The sequence below is a fragment of the Cervus canadensis genome, chromosome 28 (assembly GCF_019320065.1).
Source record: "Cervus canadensis isolate Bull #8, Minnesota chromosome 28, ASM1932006v1, whole genome shotgun sequence".
Classification (NCBI taxonomy): domain Eukaryota; kingdom Metazoa; phylum Chordata; class Mammalia; order Artiodactyla; family Cervidae; genus Cervus; species Cervus canadensis.
In genome coordinates, this window is record NC_057413.1 from 42206312 (window position 1) to 42223943 (window position 17632).

Here is a 17632-nt window from a genome sequence, read left to right on the forward strand (position 1 = left end):
CTCAGTTTCCTCATCAGTGCATGCAGTCACATACCTGTCCTGTGAAGTTGTGAAGCCAGTAGCTTACAATAGAAATGTAGGCAGTACTTCCTTATGCCCCCTCCTATCCCATTCATCAAGTCTTAAAATTTCTCCTATTGGGAGCTTCAGGCACTATGCAAGGCCAGCAGAGGGGACTGTGGGGAGACAGAGGAGATATTAGGGGACAGAGGCACCTTGCAGTATTTTGGAATCACCCTAAAGTCTTTTTGTCTTGACCAGGAAACTGGCAGAAAAAGACGTTGTCAAGAGTCCAGCCAAGCTATGCTTGGAAAATCAGTCCCCAGTCACTTAACACTGGCTGTCTACTAAACGCAGGAAAATCTGAGGACCCCAAACTCTAGGCCCCTTTTAGCCTCAGGGATCTCAGGGAACCTATGGGTCACTTGGAAAGCCTCCTCCTTGTTGCAGAGGCCACGGCTGTCCAATCTACAAATATTCCTCACTTCCTTCCTAACAGAATCCACACCAGTTCAGGTATCTGATGCAGCTGCCCTGAAGTCAGAGAAGGTAGGCTCCTGTCCCTTGTTGCTGTTGACTGATTGTGTAACCCCAGAAAGGTATACACTGAAACACCACCCCTCATTGTGCTGGTATTTGGAGACAGGTCTTAGGAGGTAATTAGTGTCATTTGAGGTCAGGAGGGTGGGTCCTTCATGATGGGAATAGTGCCCTTATAAGAAGAGCTTGCTCTAGTTCTCACTTTCTCTTTCTGCCATGTGAGAACAATGAGAAGGTGGCCATCTGAAGCCAGGAAGAGAGTCCTCACCAGAATGTGACAACCTGATCTTGGACTTCTATCCTTGAAAACTGTGAGAAACAAATTTCTCTTGTTTAAGCCACCCAGTCTATGGTATTTTGTTACGCCAGCCCAAACTGACTAATATACTGGTCTAGGGGTGGACATGAAACCTGGCTCTGGCCACTGAGATAGAAGGGAAAGTCTGCTGAGACATTTTTGAGAAGAATTGTGCTTTCTAGATTAAAAAAGAACTTTTCAAAGAGAGGTCTTTGGCCCTATGTCTTGCTTCCTGTCTTTGGATGCTGTTGTGATGCCTAGAACAGAGGCAATTATTCCATAACAACAAGGTCCACCTTTTGGATGACGACAAGACAGAAGGGCAGTTGGGTGCTTAGGCAAAGTGAGCAGACAAATCAGAACTGAGAAGACCTTCCTACAGATTCCTTGTGATTTGAGAAAAATAAAGGTATTTTGGGTTTGATCCACTATCAGAATTCCTGTTACTTATAGCCAAAGCATTTCCAACTAAACCTGATTCCTCTGTGCCCCAAAGCTTGTTCCACCTATTCCCCTCACCTCCTCTCCACTCTCTCTCCCCAGTGGTAGGTCATCTCTAGCGATGGCCTTAAGTCTGAGCAGAGAGAACAGGGGGCTGGGAGAGGACAGATGATAAGTTGCTACTTTATAGTCTGGATGCCGTGGAAAGCCAGCTGCCATTCTGTGACTCTCTTTGGCCTCTGCTCCCTAGAGATTCCTCTGGGTTTGCCTCTTAGAATCAAAGGCATCACTGAGCAAGAACGCCTCTTTCATCTCTGGAGATAGAGTACCTACTTCTTGGTTGCATCTGCCATGGTTGGAACCCGGGCCCTATTGCAATCCTCATCATTGGACACCCTAATCCTCAACGTGAAGAAGCTCTCAAGGTTTTGAAGTCTGAGGAAACTGGATTTGGATCCCTTTTTCTAAAACACACTAACCGCACAGCCTTGGGCTGGTTCCTGAACCTGAGCCCTGATCTCCTAATCAGCGAAAAGGGAAAATACGATTATCCAGTTCACAGGATGGTTGTAAGGTTAAAAAAGATGCAGTCATTGTGGTAGGTAGAAATTCAAGAGGGTCCCCAAGATTCCCACGCCTGCTATAAAAGCCTGCACAATCCCTTCCCCTTGAGTGTGAGTGGGAATATGATAGGATGCTCACTCCTGTTACTTTACATTAAGTCACAGACTCTGGAGAGATTTATCCCACTGGTTTTGAAGAAGCAGGCTGCCATGCTATGAGAGGCCCACATGGCTAGGATCCGAGTGTGGCCTGTAGGAGCTAAGAGCCCCAGTCCGATAACCAAAATGTACACAGGACTTTCATCTTATAGCTGCAAGGAATTAAACTCTGCCAACAACTTAAAAGAGCTTGGCTTGGACCAAGTCTCAGATGAGATCATAGCCCCTGCACACACCTCGATTTCAGCCTGGAGAGACCCAGAGCAGAGAAGCCAGCTGTGCTCTATCTGAGCTGCTGACCCTACAGAAACGGTAAGATAATAAACGGCCGTTGTTTTAAGCCCTAGGATTGTGGTGATTTGTTACGCAGCAATTGAAAACTAATAAAAATCATCTGAGTTTGGACCAAATTGCTATTTGGGTAGGTTAAAAACAGTTGAGTCTAGGCAACTGCATGTGGTTCAGCTTAATACAGATGTTAAGTGCCTAGCATGTAGTAAGCACTCAATAAATCCCACCGTTATTATTCCCCTGGCTCCTCTAAATGGTATCTTGACATATTCAGTGGCTGGTTACATCTCTTCCCCAGCACTGGCTCTGACAGCTCCCACACTGCCCCCAGGCCCCCTCCTTCCCCCAAACCACCCTCACCCTGCCTGTCAGAAGACAGCGTTCTGAGCCCATTTACACCCTTTCTGAGAGGCTGAGGGCACCGCTCTGGAGCTAGGCTGCCTCTCTAGCCCTAGGGCAGCAAAATGCCAACCTGAACAGACAGCAGAAAACAACATCTCTGGGGCAGAGGCAACAGCTGCCCACCAGCCCCACGTCTGCTGCAGGGGCGTGGGCAGCTGCTTGGGCAACCCCAGCAGGGCTAAGCCGCCAGCCGCCTCTAGGCTGTCCCCTCTTTGCCTCTCCTGCTGGTGTCAGGAACCCCGCCATGTAGAACTGTGCATTGCTTCTGCCAGCAAGACCCCGGGGAAGTGCACAGGTTTCTGTTACATAAAAAATGCAAATTGCCCTTTCTAACCAACACGCTGGTCTGGATCCCTGCATCAGACGAGGCATAGAGAAATAGAGGGGGCCTTGGGAACAGGGCACTGGACAAATGAGCTTTTTATGTTGTTTTTGACAGGTAAGTTTTGATTGGGTCTGCAGGGAGACTACAAAAGTCAGGGAAGGTCTGAAACAGACCATCAGAGGAGGGAGAAGCTCGGGGCTCACACTTTCTACGATGTCTGCTGGAATCCGGTTTCACAAACCATTATTCCCAAAACAACTCCTCAGAGTCTCTAAATGCACACCGTTTGTCAAATATATGTCAATAAAGCTGGGAGTGGGGGAAACAGAACTTCCTAGATGGATCAGATCTCCAAGACCCACACAAACCAGCTATAGAGACAGATTTTTATTTATTTTCAGGTGTCAAATAACAGGCACATAAATTACTATTCCTGGATTAATCCATTGAATCCTTCTACTGTGATAAGGATTATTACACTTCCTTTACAGATGAGGAAACCATGGCCCAAATTAAGTACTTTACCCAGGGTCACAGGGATTGAACCCAGGCAGACAGACCCCACAGACTCATGGTCTTAAGCACTAAGCCAGATAAAAAGAGGCTTTAAAATCTTTGACCCTGAGTTTACCAAAGGAGAAGAAGGGAGTGACAGAGGATGAAATGGTTGGATGGCATCACTGACTTAGTGGACATGAGTTTGAGCAAGCTCCGAGAGATGGTGATGGACAGGGAAGCCTGGGACCACGCTGCAGTCCATGGGGTCACAAAGGGTCGACGTGAATGAACAACTAAACAACAACATTTCCAAAATCAGTCAAAACAGTTATTTGGGAGTAGACAGTAAAGAACCTGCCTGCAATGCAGAACTGGGTTCAGTCCCTGGGTAGGAAAGATGCCCTGGAGAAGAGAATGGCAACCCACTCCAGTATTCTTGCCTGGAGAATTCCACGGACAGAGGGGCCTGGTGGGCTACAGTCCATGGGGTCACAAACAGTTGGACAAGACTGAGTGACTAACAAAAACACACATACACAGACTATAGATCAGCCCAGGAAATACCAACACGAAGAATCAGAGGCCGAAACACGTCCACCCCACAGTGTCATCTGCCTGCAGCAGAGGCTTGGGTGGGCATCCACTGTGGTCCTGGGCTGGGGCTTACACGTGTCCCCGTGCCAAGCAGCGCGGCTCAGCTAGCACTGTCCTAGCATAGGCATGGTGCAGGGTCAGTTCCTCCCTCAGGCAACAGCAGAGACCTCCGAGGGCTGCAGGGGTGGCAGGGGCCTTCCTAAGAAGCAGAGAGGGAAGGGAACTAGCTCCCAGGACAGTTTCCAGTTCCGTTGAAACGCTGGCCCCCTCATCCTGAGATGCCTGCTCTGAAGCCCTCTGGAACTCAGTCCATCAACACCTTTGCCTGCCCTATTATTCCCTGCCCACAGCAGCTGTCACCTAGATGCTCAGGGCAGGGGCATCCCATAACCTCCTCCCCCAGGGCTCAGTCAACGCTGACCATGGAATGCAACGGGAGAGGCCAGGACTTCCAGTAATTGGTGGCCATGGGGTATAGAATATGCTGGAGAAAGCCATTCGGTGCAGCTCTCCCTCCTCCCCCTCCTCCTCCTTTTCCTTTCTTCTCTCTCCCTCTCTCAATCTGTTCTAGAGACTGGATAGTTGGACTTGGTTGAGGCAAAGAGATGGATTGATGATTTCAAGCCCACCCACATTGTGCTCTTGCCTGCTCTCTGTTCCGGGTGATTCCTCCCTTCACCCCTTCCTACCAGAACCCCATTTTCCCCACCCTCTGGCTTCGGGGAGGGTGGCAGAGCAGGGCCTGGGTCATGCCCTCCCCAGCCTGATATCCCATGAAAAGGAATAAGCATCAGGGTTGATCCCAGAACCACATCCCCCAGGAACTCAACTGCATCCCTGGGTACCACCTAGGCCAAAGGTTTGAGTCTTTGGATACCTCGACTTTCAGAGAGTAAACAGGAGGGGCCAAGTGCTACTGCCTTACAGTAATCATTGTAGCTATTTAATGAGCACCTACTGTATGTGAAGCAAATGGAAAGCAGCATGCTGGACCTTCATGATCCTCTACTCCTGTAAGTTAATTCCTCCAACAGGATTTATTGAGGATCTGCTACGTGCCAGCCATGCTTCCAAGCATGTGAGCTACCTTGGCAAGTAAGGTTTCTCAAAGAATATGGGACCTCCTAGGGCTGCAGGTGGTTTGCACTTGACAAATGGGAGAAATCGAGGCTAAAAGTTTGCCCCAGGTGGTGGAGCAGATTCCATCTTAAGGTGTCTCATCCAAAGCCACGGTGCCCTCTGCCCTCTGCCTCCTCTCCCTGCCCTGGAAGGAGAGGGTTCATGAATCAGAGTCAGAGTGGGGACTCCCACTTCCACAAAGTAAAAAGAGAGAGAAAGAAAGAAAAAAAAACAGTTACTTTAGGGGAAGAGGAATGAAGTCTATACACCCGAGATGTCTTCAGAGGTTTTAGGCTCAGTATGTGAGAGACCCCCTGGCCCAGGCTGAGTGCTCAGAACTCAGTGGACGCCTGAGGCAGTGATTTGGGTTGGGTGTCCCATGGGTGAGAAGGACGGCTGGAAGTGGGGAGCATGAGGCCACGCTTTTCAGGATGGGGGGGCGGAGACATAAACTGGCAGAGATGAAAACCGGGTGAGATCTGATGGAGAAGGTGCCGTTCAGAGGTTCTGGGGTGAAAAGGACCCTGAGACAGCTCTGACAAAGGCATGATTGAAGGCTGGGCTGGGAAGGAGTGTCAGGCCATGTGCCCACAGGGGAGGCGAGGGTGGGCTGGGGCAGCTGCGGACGGCTGAGGAGCTGAGACCCAAGTAACAGGCCATCAGGAGTCTCCAGCAGAGTAATGACAAGATGCAAATGGTCTTGGGAGATGATTCTGACAAAACTGTGTGGGACCATGGGGCAGAAAGGTGCGAGTTATCACAGGAGCCCCCAGAAGGGCCTTAACACTAGGGGACAGCAATGTTCGACCGCATCAGCTCTCACTCCTACTCCCCTAACCCCCATTCCCGCTCCCCGAATCCTTCCTCTTTCACACCCCAGTCCAGCTCCTCTGGTTCATCTACACACACCTCCCCAGGGCCACAACTTGGGAATACAGGGTTGGGGGGGTGCCACAAAAATGGGTGAAACATCCGACCAAAGAGAGGCCTGGAAGAGGATGGGGCAGGCAATTTGGGACAAGTGCACACCCGGGACCCCAAAGATGCTGTTGGTCACTCTGGGCAGGGGAATGGCATCTCCTGCAGAGGTGGGGTCTGCACCGACCACAGTGCTCCTCACAGCCCCCGCAAGGCAGTCACCCTAGGCCAGTCTCAGGGTGACTGCACTAGGGGAGACATCCCCCCTAGCCCACCTGTGCCCTCACTGCTTGGGGCAGCCTTCCTCTCAAATGGAAGAACCTGGGGGAGACCCAGCTCCGATGGCCCCCGCCCCAGGTGACTCCCAAAGCCTGTGTGACCTGGCTGAGGATTTAGGGGTGGGAGCCCACAAAAACTCTCCTCTCCCTCCCCTGCTGGACTCTAAACTTCCACACTCAGTGTCCTAGTCCTTTGGCTTAAGATTTTGTACCCCAGTTATTGTTTTTTTAATGGTGCCACTTCGAGTTGTTATCAGTCATCCACAGCTCAGCATGAGTGAGCCAATCTGATCCTTTCCCAAGAGTCGGTTTTGCTGTTGGAGGTGAAGAAAGGCTTTAGGATCCTGGGGTCTAGAAGCGGGGGCGGGGTGGGGGGGAGGAAGGGAGGGAGGAGAGGGTGGGGGTGTTGGGAGAAAGGAGAGGGGAGAAGACAGGGAAGGAGGGCGCAGAAGGCAGCGGCTGGGCACGCCTGGGAGGGATGAGGCAAATCCTCTCTTCCCCACTTGGGGAGGGGACGATCAGAAATAGACGGCGTGAAGACCCTGCTGTGTTCGTTCACTACCTCCCTCTCCCCCCTCGGGCTCCCGGATCCCTACCCCCGTGTCTTCTTATCTCCTCGCAACATCAGCCCGGAGTGCAAACTTTCCCGGATAAGACCCCGAGCCTGGCTTCCCATTCCGCCTTCGCCACCCGTGGCTGGGCAGGGGCTCTCGCCCGACAGGCAGAGGGGCGTCCAGGAGACGAGCACGCTCTGGAAGGGGGCGCACGGAGGTAGACGGGGCTCCGGCTCCAGGGGCGGGGCAGGGGGACCCGGACAGTGGGCGGCTCACCTGCAGGACACGGTGATCTCCACCTTGGTGGCCGGGATGCTGCCCGCCAAGGAGTCGAACTCGCTCAGCGACGCCATGTCCTCGGGCTGTTCCATAGCCCACCGCGCCCCCCACCCCAAATTAGTCAATCCCTGCGCGATTCACGCCTCCTCCGGAGCAACGGAAACCCTGGGCTCTCCCCCCAACTCCGGAGCCGGGGCTGGGCGGCAAAGGGAGGGGAGAGGAGAGCGAAGAGGGGGCGTGGGAAGTGAGAGAGGGAAGGGGGCGGAGGGAGCGGGGGCCGAGGAGAGAGGAGGGGGTGCGGGTGACGCCGCGAGGAGGCTGGGGACCCAGTGTTGAGGGGCAAAGCGCTCAGGGAGCTGGGGCGCAGCGGAGAGAGGCGGAGGGGCGCGAGGCGAGGGCGCCGGGAGGGACGCGCGGAGTGGTGGAGAGAGCACCGGGAAAGGGGCGGGGAGCTCGGGGTGGGGGCAGAAGGGGTGCAGGAGAGGGAGAGGGGGTGTGGGGGGTCGAGTGGAGCTCGGGCTGCGGGGGCGGCGGGACTCAGGCAGCGCGGAGCGAGCCCGGAGCGCCCGGGCTGCGGCGCCACTCGCTGGGTCTCCGCGCGGGCGGCGGCGAGGCTGGGGACGCGGCTCCGAGCGCCACCTCCTCGGCTCGGGCTCTGGCTCCGGGGCGCCCGGGCTGCGGGAAAATCAAATCTGCCCGAAGCCGCCGCCTCCCGCCACCCGGGGCGGGCCGCTTGCGGGGTCCGCGAGCGCCGGAGGGGGCGCCCGCAGGGGCCGGGGCGGGGCCGCGGGCGGGGTCTGCGCGCGAGTGTGTGTGCGAGCGTGTGAATCTGTGTGTGTGTGTGCGTGTGGCGGGCGTGGGGACGCGGTTCCAGATGCTGGGAGCCTGGGGGGTGACGGCTAGAGATTGTCTCGGCCGTGCGCGTCTTCGTCTGCGCCCGCGCTCCACTCCCCACCTCCCGGAGGGTCTCGGTATCCGGGGAGCCAGAGGGGTGTCTGAACCTAGGAACATCTGTTTGGGAAGGGTCTCTGCGGAGCGGGGGGTGGGGAGGGACCTGTGCCCAGAGACAGCATCTCCCCCAGAGGTTTGGGGGGGTCTCTGCTGAGGGTGCGCCCCAACGCGGGGGAGGGGGCGGGTCTCGGTCCAGAAACAGATTTTACATCTCCTGGGGAAGCGTGTGGGGCCGACCCCAGTGCCCGGAGGGGCCGCCTCAGTGAGGGTCCCTAGGCCTAGGCAGCGTGGGTACCCGGGCGCTCCCCCATCCGCCTCTGCCCCCGCCGGGCCTGGCCACGCGGAGTCGGCCACCTAAGCCACGCGACAGCGCCCTCCCCACCCCCAGCCCGTCGTGACCACACGGCTTAGCCAGCCCCCGGGTCTAGAAGCTTCCTCCAAGCAGGCAGAGGGCGGCCCGAGCTCCCAGGGCTTCTCTGCAACCTGCACCAAGTAGGCGCCTGCTGTGTGCCTGGCTCTGATCGCAGTCAGGGGAGCGAGGAGAGAGTTGAGACCTCTCTCTGGAGGCCCCGCTCCCAGCCTGGCCCCTTGCGGCTCCACTCTGCCCCGGTTTAGCCCTCCTGGGTGGGCCTGGGTTTGCAGCGCTGTGGCGTCTCTCCAAGGCTTCTCAGAGAGACTCTTCCCTAGGAAATCTCCCGCGGCCCCTCCTCAGCCTGAATCTCAGCTTTACTGAGCTAGAACCTCCTCTTCCCCATGGCCCCGGCATTTGGAGCGGACGCGCCTCTCCGCCGGGAAGGGTCCTGCGGGGGATGAGAAGCCTGAGACCGGCTCTGGGAAAGCCGCGCCCTCCGGGCCTGGCTTTGGCAGCTGGGCCTTAACCCACGCTCGGAGATTCTGTTTGAAGTCAATTCCCAGAACCTCGGATACAGCCAGAGTCAAAGATAAATATAAGAACACATTCGTCAGCCTGGGTTAAGTGTTTTCCGTTTACCCATGGCTCAGAATCAGCTGGGCTAGGTTCTGTGACCTGGGACCCGACAGCAAGAACAAAGAGGAGATGCCCAGGGTGGTGGGTTGCTGCGGGATGGAAAGGTCCCTTTCTCTGGTTTGGGCTTAAGACCCTGTCTCCACCAAGAATAAGTTGGGCCTCCTTTACCAAGAGATGCAGAACTGGGCTTGCAATCTCTGTGTCCTCCACTCCCTGCTTTCCCCCACATAGCTGTCCTAGACATGCTCCAAACATACTTGTGAAATATGTTATCCATTGGTTCTACCAGTGTTTACAGAGTACCCACTCTGTGTCTGACCAGGTGCTGGGTTCCCTTGGAAAACTTCCTTGGTAACAATAATAACCACCATTTTGTTTTCAAAGAGCCTACCCTGGGCCAGACACCATGATTAATTTTTTTTAATACTATTTGTGTACTATAAAATTTCACCATTTTAAAGTATACAATTCAATGGTTTTAATATACTTACAAGGACTGTGCATGATTATAAATTCTCAAAATAAGTATAGGTGTGAGATATTATTTCAGGGGAGTTAAGTAACTTTCCTACAATCACCCAGCTGGGAACTGGCAGAGTGAGAATTTGAACCCTGGCCGTTGAGACCAAAGCCTGACTCTGAGCAGAGGTCTTGATTGTCTCTTAGGATGGAGCCAGGTGCTGAAGGGTCTTAAAAACCATCCATAGGAATTCCCTGGTGCTTTAGCAGCTAAGATTCCATGCTCCCAATGTAAGGGACCTGGGGTTCAATCCTTGGTCAGGGAGCTAGATCCCACATGCCGCAACTAAAGAGTTCTCATGCTGCAACTAAGACCCAGTGCAGCCAAATAAATAAATAAATATATTTTTTAAAAAACAGCCACCCAAATGTTCATAGCAGCAGTGTTTATAATAGCCAGGACATGGAAGTAATCTAGATGCCCATCAGCAGACAAATAGATAAGGAAGCTATGGTACATATACACAATGGAATATTACTCAGCCATTAAAAAGGATTCATTTGAATCAATTCTAATGAGATGGATGAAACTGGAGCCCATTATACAGAGTGAAGTAAGCCAGAAAGATAAAGGCCAATACAGTATACTAATGCATATATATGGAATTTAAAAAGATGGTAATGATAACCCTATATGCAAAACAGAAAAAGAGACACAGATGTACAGAACAGACTTTTGGACTCTGTGGGAGAAGGCGAGGGTGGGATGTTCTGAGAGAATAGCATTGAAACAAGTATACTACCAAGGGTGAAACAGATCACCAGCCCAGGTTGGATGCATGAGACAAGTGCTCAGGGCTGGTGCACTGGGAAGACCCAGAGGGATGGGATGGGGAGGGAGATGAGAGGGGGGATCAGGACAGGGAACACACGTAAATCCATGGCTGATCCATGTCAATGTATGGCAAAAACTCACTACAATATTGTGAAGTAATTAGCCTCCAACTAATAAAAATAAATGAAAAAAAAACAAAAACAAAACAGCCATCCAGGAGATTAGGTCCAGTTGAGGAGGACAACAGTGGATGTCATTGCAGCTTGTTGAGCAGGTGAATGGTGAGACTGAAGTTCTACCATGTAACCTTGTAATGTTACGGCATTGGGCATAGCAGCCCCTGTGTCTCGTTCTAGAAAGATTCTGGAATTTGTTTCTCTCCATTCCCTTTTTTTTTTTTTCTGTTTTATTCACTGATTTATTTCTTTTTAAAATACTTTTAAAAAATTGGAATATAATTGCTTTACACTGTTGTGTTACTTTCTGCTGTGCGTTCATGCGTGCTCAGTCGTGTCCGACTCTGCGACCCTATGGAATGTAGCCCTCCAGGCTCCTCTGTCCATGGGATTCTCCAGGCAAGAATACTGGAGTGGGTTGCCATGCCCTCCTCCAGGGGATCTTCCTGACCCAGGGATCGAACCCGTGTCTTCCGTGTCTTCTGCATCGGAGGCAGATTCTTTACCACTTAGCCACCCAGGGAGCCCTAGTTTCTGCTGTACATCGAAATGAATCATTTTTATGTGTACATATATCCCCTCCTTCTTGGACCTCCCTCCCACCCCACCTCCCCTATCCCATCCCTCTAGGTCATCACAGAGCGCTGAGCTGAGCTCTCTGCTATACAACAGCTTCCCACTAGCGATCTGTTTTATACACAATAGTCTGTGTATGTCAATCCCAATCTCCCAGTTCATCCCACCCTCCCGTCCCCCACTGTGTCCACATGCCTGTTCTCTGCATCTATGTCTCTGTTCCTGCCCCGCAAATAGTTTCATCTGTACCATTTTTCCAGATTCCACATATATGCATTAATATATGGTGTTTATTTTTCTTTTACTCTCTCTTAGTTATTGCATTTCCATCGTGGCTCTTTGGGGGAAAAATTATATTGGGCAACTTCTTTGTGCCAGGCGCCATCTCAGTCTCAGAGAATAAAAAGGTGATGAAAAGGACATAGTATTTGTCCCCAGAGAGTTCCCAGGCCAGTGGGGACCCCAAGACATGCAGAAAGTAAATCATGGTGCAGCAAGAGCAGTGCTGATGAGGTAGACATAAAGGGCCAGGGCCACAAAGAAGAGTGGCCACTAGTTCTTCCCCAGGAGTGGGTGCAAGGGAGGCTCAGAAGAAATTGCAAAAAGGAGGTGATACTGAGATGGACATTGAAGATGATGTCTGTTTGCTTCCCTTAAAAGCTGACCCTGAGAGAAAGCTTTAAATGTGAGTAGTTTATTTGGGAGATGAAGGAAATGCCATGTGGGGAGTGTGGAGGTGAGGCGGGGCAGGCAGCCAATAAGGGTGGTTTATCAAACCGGTTATCCCTGCGGGCAACTAGGCTCACTCCCACTGAGGCGCTCTGGGAGACCACGCAGCACACACCTCACACTCAGCCCACCAGAGGGGTGAGGGAGCAGGGGTGGGTGTGTGGACACACCAGCTTTCATCAGTCACAGGCTCAGTGGCTGAGTGTGGCCTCTGGAGAGTGCTCATTTCCTGGCACGTCTAACCTGACCAGCAGAGAGTGGCAGTGCAGGTTCCAGAAGCCAGAGAAAGCGGCAGGCAGAGATAGCAGGAGGTGGGGCTGGAGCGCGCTGAAATGGTAAAGGTGAGGGTACAGACAGGAAGGCAGCTGCTACAGAAGATGAACTTCTGCCTGCAGGACAAGACTGAGCAGGTGCTTCTGGCAGGGGACCAGCAAGATTAAGGGCCAGAGAACTGTGTTTGGAGACCCTGGAGCGCAGGATGAAGGTGGCAGAGATAGAATGTGAGGCCAGGAGGTGAGGGGCCATGATGCAAGGCCATGGGCCTTGGCCTCCTCTGGGCACTGAGGCTTTTCAGGAGGGTACCCTGGAGGAGGGGGAGTCTGAAAGACACCCCTTAGCTCCATGGTTAACCAGTGACCCCAGAATACTCGCTGATCAGGCCTGGGGCAAAATGCTCACAGTCCTTGCACAAATGAATTGCAGATGGTTCAAAAGCAGCCTCTGGGCGTTGCCACTGGAGAGGTCATTTCTCCTTTGAGGGCTATGATAGTGGTGGCAAGTAAATGAAGTCACCTGTGGAGTTCAGAGAAGCCAGGCGGCAGGACAGAAGGGGCTGCAGTCTTGCTGTCTGGGCCTGGCAGCTGGATTAGAGCCAACCACCACTCTGCCCACCCCACCACGTAACCAGCCCTTGTCCTTCTGATTACAGACTGTGAGCACGGAATGGGCCATGCCCAGAAGATGTGGAATAATCAGCATCAGCGTTTTGCCTTTGCCATCCAAGACTGCAAACACTCTCTCATCTGACCTAATCTGCAGTGTTAATGACGGCAGAGCAATTTCGAGAGGCAACCCGCAGCATTGATAAGGAGAGGAAAAGCACCATGGGGCTTAGGAGGCAGGGCTCGCAGAGAAGGCAGCTGCTGCCCGTCTGCCTCCCACCCCCCCACACCCCATCATGTAAACACTGCCCTCAGATCTGCCCTGTACAAGGCTGGGGATGATAAGAGGAAAAGAACATAAAGGAGCAGAAGAAGGCACATGCATGGGACAGGGAGTGAGGGCTGTCCATACTGCATCTTAGAACAAGCTGGACAAAGGCCTTTGAGTAAATGCCGTCCTGAGCCAGCCAGGGCACATGGCTCGTGGAATAGAGTGTGGACTGGATTTGAGCCTCTGCTTATTCCCTTGGCTGGGTGCCCTTGGGAAGTGAAGACCCTGCACCATGGTGCATGGGAGTCCCGGAGAGACAGGGAAAGACAGAGGGCTTGGCGGGAACTTGAAACCACCTTGTCAGTAGAGGTAAGGGAGATGCAGTGTCTGATTCCATCCATTCCTAGAAATGCTAGAAGGGGCTTGATTGGAGATCATCTAGATTAAACCCCTTCTTTCACTAAAACGTTTAGAGAAGGATTCAAGGACTTGGGTCTAAAGGACTAAAGGAATCAAGGTCACCCGCCTCTTCCCTCAATAAGACACTCCAGTAGAAACAGTGAGGTCAGACGCCCAAGTGCAAGGCGGACCTGCCTGAGAAGGTCTGGGAGCAGCCCTGTTCTGTGGGGCTGAAGGCAGGGGCGCAAGCTGGCCACGGAGCTTTCTGCACCTCCAGCCCCCATTTCTCCTGGAGCTGCCCCACCATCCCAACCAAGAGCCCCACCCCGCCCCTCCTTTCTGCCTCTCCTCACACCACTAGCTCAGTCATCTGGGCAATGGGAAGCCCCAGGGCGCTCCTGCTGCTGGCTCAGCTGCCTTTCCTAGCCCCGCGGATCCCAGCTGTGCCCCCACCCCCACCCCTGGGTGTCTCTTGTACTCTTTCTTCCAGCCCCTCCTGCTTTTCTAAGTGAGGGAGGCCTCCCCGTCTAGCTACTAGAATCTTCACAGCAGCAGGGGATCCACTTGACACCAGAGTCAGGCTGTGTCACTCCTATTTGAGGCCCTGCCCTGGGCTCCATCTCCCTCTGCGGTAAGAAGACTTGGTGGGCTGTGGGCTGTGGACCAAAAGGCCTGTGATCTCTCTGACTTCAGCTCATCTTTCTTTCCCCATCACAGTCTTCACTCCAGCCATACTGGCCTCCTTATTGACCTGCAGGCTCCTGTCTCAGGGCCTTTATACTGCTGTTCACTCAGCCTAGAATACTTTAAAAAGAAAAAAAATTATGTTTGACTGCCCTGGGTCTCAGTTGCAGCATGTGGGACCTAGTACCCTGACCAGGGATTGAACCTAGGCCCCCTGCATTGAGAGCTCGGAGTCTTAGTCACTAGGCCACCAGGGAAGTCCCCAACCTAGCACACTTGGCCCTGGGGCCCTCAGGTCTCTGCCCAAATGCCCCGTCTGCAGGGGGGTTTCCTGACCATTATACCTAACACAGTGCCTTGTTTCTCTTTGCCCCCGATCTTCCTTTATTTTTCCTCAGAGCGGTATCCTTCTCTGTTTTCCCCACTAAAATACAAGTTTTATACCGGCAAGAACCTTGCCTTGTTTGTGGTTACACTCCCAGCTCCTAAATAGTGCCTAGCACATAACAGGTGCTTAGTTGATCATACTGATCTCAGCTGGACTTGGCCTGCAGCGGCTTGAAGTAGGGTTTTGGTTCCCAGCCAGAGATGGGGGTTGGGTAGCAGCAGTGAGAGGCTGTATCCTAGCTGTTTGACCAGTGGCCAATGGCAAGGCTTTGGCCCATCAGCTGTGCAGGAAGGAATTTCCACCTGGAGACAGAAAGTAGTGAAACAAGTAAAGCGTTTATTAGGAGGAAAAGAGTCTATGTGGATAGACACGTGGGCAGGCTCAGACAGTGTCGTGACCTCGTGGTAGTTTGAATCACTTCCATGGGGCATTTCTTCTGGTTTCCTTTGACCGATCATTTTGATTTGCCTGGTTCTGAGTCCATATTTGGTAAATCTCAGAAACTTCCCATGTGCGCGTGGGCATGTCTTAGTCAAGATGGATTCCAATGAAGAGGCCTATGGGTAGCTGATATCACTCCCCTTTTGACCTCCAACGAGCTTTATAGTCAGGAAGGTCTCCTTGATTTCGAGAATGAGAAATACGTGGTCTCTTATCCTTTCCCGGGGCAGGACCTAGCCTCCTCTCTCGCTCCTGCTGTTGTGGAGTTTCTGTCCACAGGGAACGAACCCCAGCTGCTCACCCTGGGGCCCATCTATCCGCTCCTCAATATGACTATATGAAAAGTTCGTAAGTTCATCTCTCCCCTCTGAAACACTGACTCCTTCAATGAGGACCCTTGGCTTCTACTGAGCAGTCCCAAACAGGGCTACCACCACATACATCTCACACCTAGCCTTCACCCATCCCGCATTTATCGAGCATCTATTATGAATTCAGTTGTTGCATTGACAACTATCAGACTGAGACTCTCTGGGCTCCGTGACCACTAGCACAGAGAACCAAGAACCTACCATGTAATAAGCACAGCAATATGAATTTAACACCCATCACACACTGAATCCTCACAGTAACTCTACGACGCTGTTGTCCCATTTGATAAACTCTGTGCCATGAGCCGGGCTAGCTCACTACCAGGGAGAGAGATAGGAGGGAGATCCAGTCTCCTCAGAAGCTCTGTCCAGTAGAGCTGGAGCACTTGTTTTTGAGTTACGTTCTAGGAATCTATAGAATATGGGTCTTAACTTGCCCAAGTTCACATGACAAGTGGCCGACGACAGGATGCAAAGCCAGCCCCATCTTCGCCTGACACCAGGCCGACTCCTTCCGGCCTTCACTCGGGGCTTGTCGAGGAGTCTCGGTGTCTGCGACGTGGCCCCCTGTGTGGCCGTGAGGCCTAGTCTGGCGCGATGTGATCTGTGCTCAGAGCCTTGTCCCTTTTACTTTTCACCCTGTTCAGCACAGACATCACGGCACGTCACTATCTGCCCTCCTCGATCCTCCCCTCCAACATATAACCCAGTACTTAGCTCTTTATTGTGGTATTGGAAACCTCAGTGCTACAAAGGACTTGAAAGATAATGCAACTCACTTTGATTTTACAGATTTGGAGTCTGAGTCCTAGAGAGGGAAAGAAATTGGCCAAGGTTGTTTTGCCAACAAGTAGCAACTGGAGGTAAAAACTAACAGGAGTTCAGATTAGAATGAACTCCTAGATCTTTTCTTCTCTTACCTTAGTTCCTTCAAGAAAGGATGGGTCCCCTTGACTTTATAAATGCAATTGTGCCATTTCTGGGCCTTCTGTGATAAGGGCCAAGGTAAACTTCCATCTCCTACCCCTACCATCAGCTTTTTACACCCAACCAGAACCAGCCACGTGGTTGGCCCTGGCCTTTCTTTCTGCCATTTCCTCTCTACCAGGCCCATATTCTACCCATCTGTCAGGTATCATCACTTCCAGGAAGCCAGCCTGGATTCACCCAAGGTCACCAAGTTTCTCCTTCCTTTGAACCTCCAAAACATTTCTCTTAGGTAGATTTTTCTCTCTTCTCCACTTAACAGGGGGTGTACCCTGAAGGCCTTGGTCCTTGGATCTTGGTCCTCCATAGCCTGGCCTTTCCCAGCCTCAGCCTCCCTCTCTTCTTTTTTGCTGGATTTAATTACACTTGAACATATTACTTTCTGAGTCAGCCAGTCTGCTCTTGGGCCTCCTGAATTCTCTCTTCATTTGATCTCAGCCATTTCCTCTTATTTGCGCATCTTGGGAAATGGAGAATGAATCCTCGCATTTGAATCTTCAGAAGCCTAAAAGCAGCCTATGTCACTTTCTGAAGTCCCAGCCTCCCACCAACACACTTGAAGGGCCAAGGGCGGGATAAAACAGCTGGATTGAAAGCCTTGATTGAGTCTATTCCCCAACCCCCCTCCCATTTCTCCCCCTGGCGTGGTTGCTAGAGGGTCTGCATGGGCCTCAGGGGGATGGGTAGGGAGGGGGGCTGTCATTCCACCCCCACCCTCGGATTTTTCCCTACCCTGCTGCTCTTTCAGCACGTTCCCTGGCTGGACCTGCACTGGGGCAGTCTGAAAAGCCACCAAGGGTGAAACTTTTTTTTTTTAAAAAGCTCTAAATTCATTTTCATGCCAAACTGCTTGTATCTGCCTGCCTGGCTGCAGAAGAAAAAGGAAACGTGCACGAAATGCCACCAGCTTGGCTTTGTGTAGAAGCTGAAGTCCCAGCGGCCCTGCCCCGGGGAGCACGCCTGCTTGCGTCTCCAGCTGCCTGCTGCGATTTCCCCTCCCCGAGTTCTATTAACTCTGGGCCCTGCTCGTCAGACACACTTCGCACCTTGCCTCCTCCTCCACCCCTGGCTAAGAAAATTTGCCCTGATTACGGGAAGTATGTGTCCCCTGTTCTCCGATAAGCCTATCAGGAACCAGGCTGAGGCTCAGGCGTCAGGCTTTGGAAGCGGCTGCTGACGGCCTCTCAGGGCCCGCCTGGCCGCCTGCCTGGGGGCAAGGGGGCATGCAGGGTTGTCT

General features: G+C 52.6%; 1 protein-coding gene across 3 annotated transcripts in view; it reads right to left on the reverse strand.

Annotated features, from left to right (window-relative positions):
* CPNE5 (copine 5) overlaps nt 1-7754 on the reverse strand; it is a 103498-nt gene extending 95744 nt beyond the window's left edge. Inside the window, exon 1 of one of the 3 annotated variants that reach the window (XM_043449824.1) lies at nt 7257-7754. In XM_043449824.1, coding sequence (XP_043305759.1) covers nt 7257-7351 — 95 coding nt within the window. In that variant the 5' untranslated portion in view covers nt 7352-7754. The remainder of the gene's footprint in view (nt 1-7256) is intronic. The other 2 variants (XM_043449822.1, XM_043449823.1) reach the window with 2 other exon arrangements.
* Between the last annotated feature and the right edge of the window lie 9878 nt (nt 7755-17632).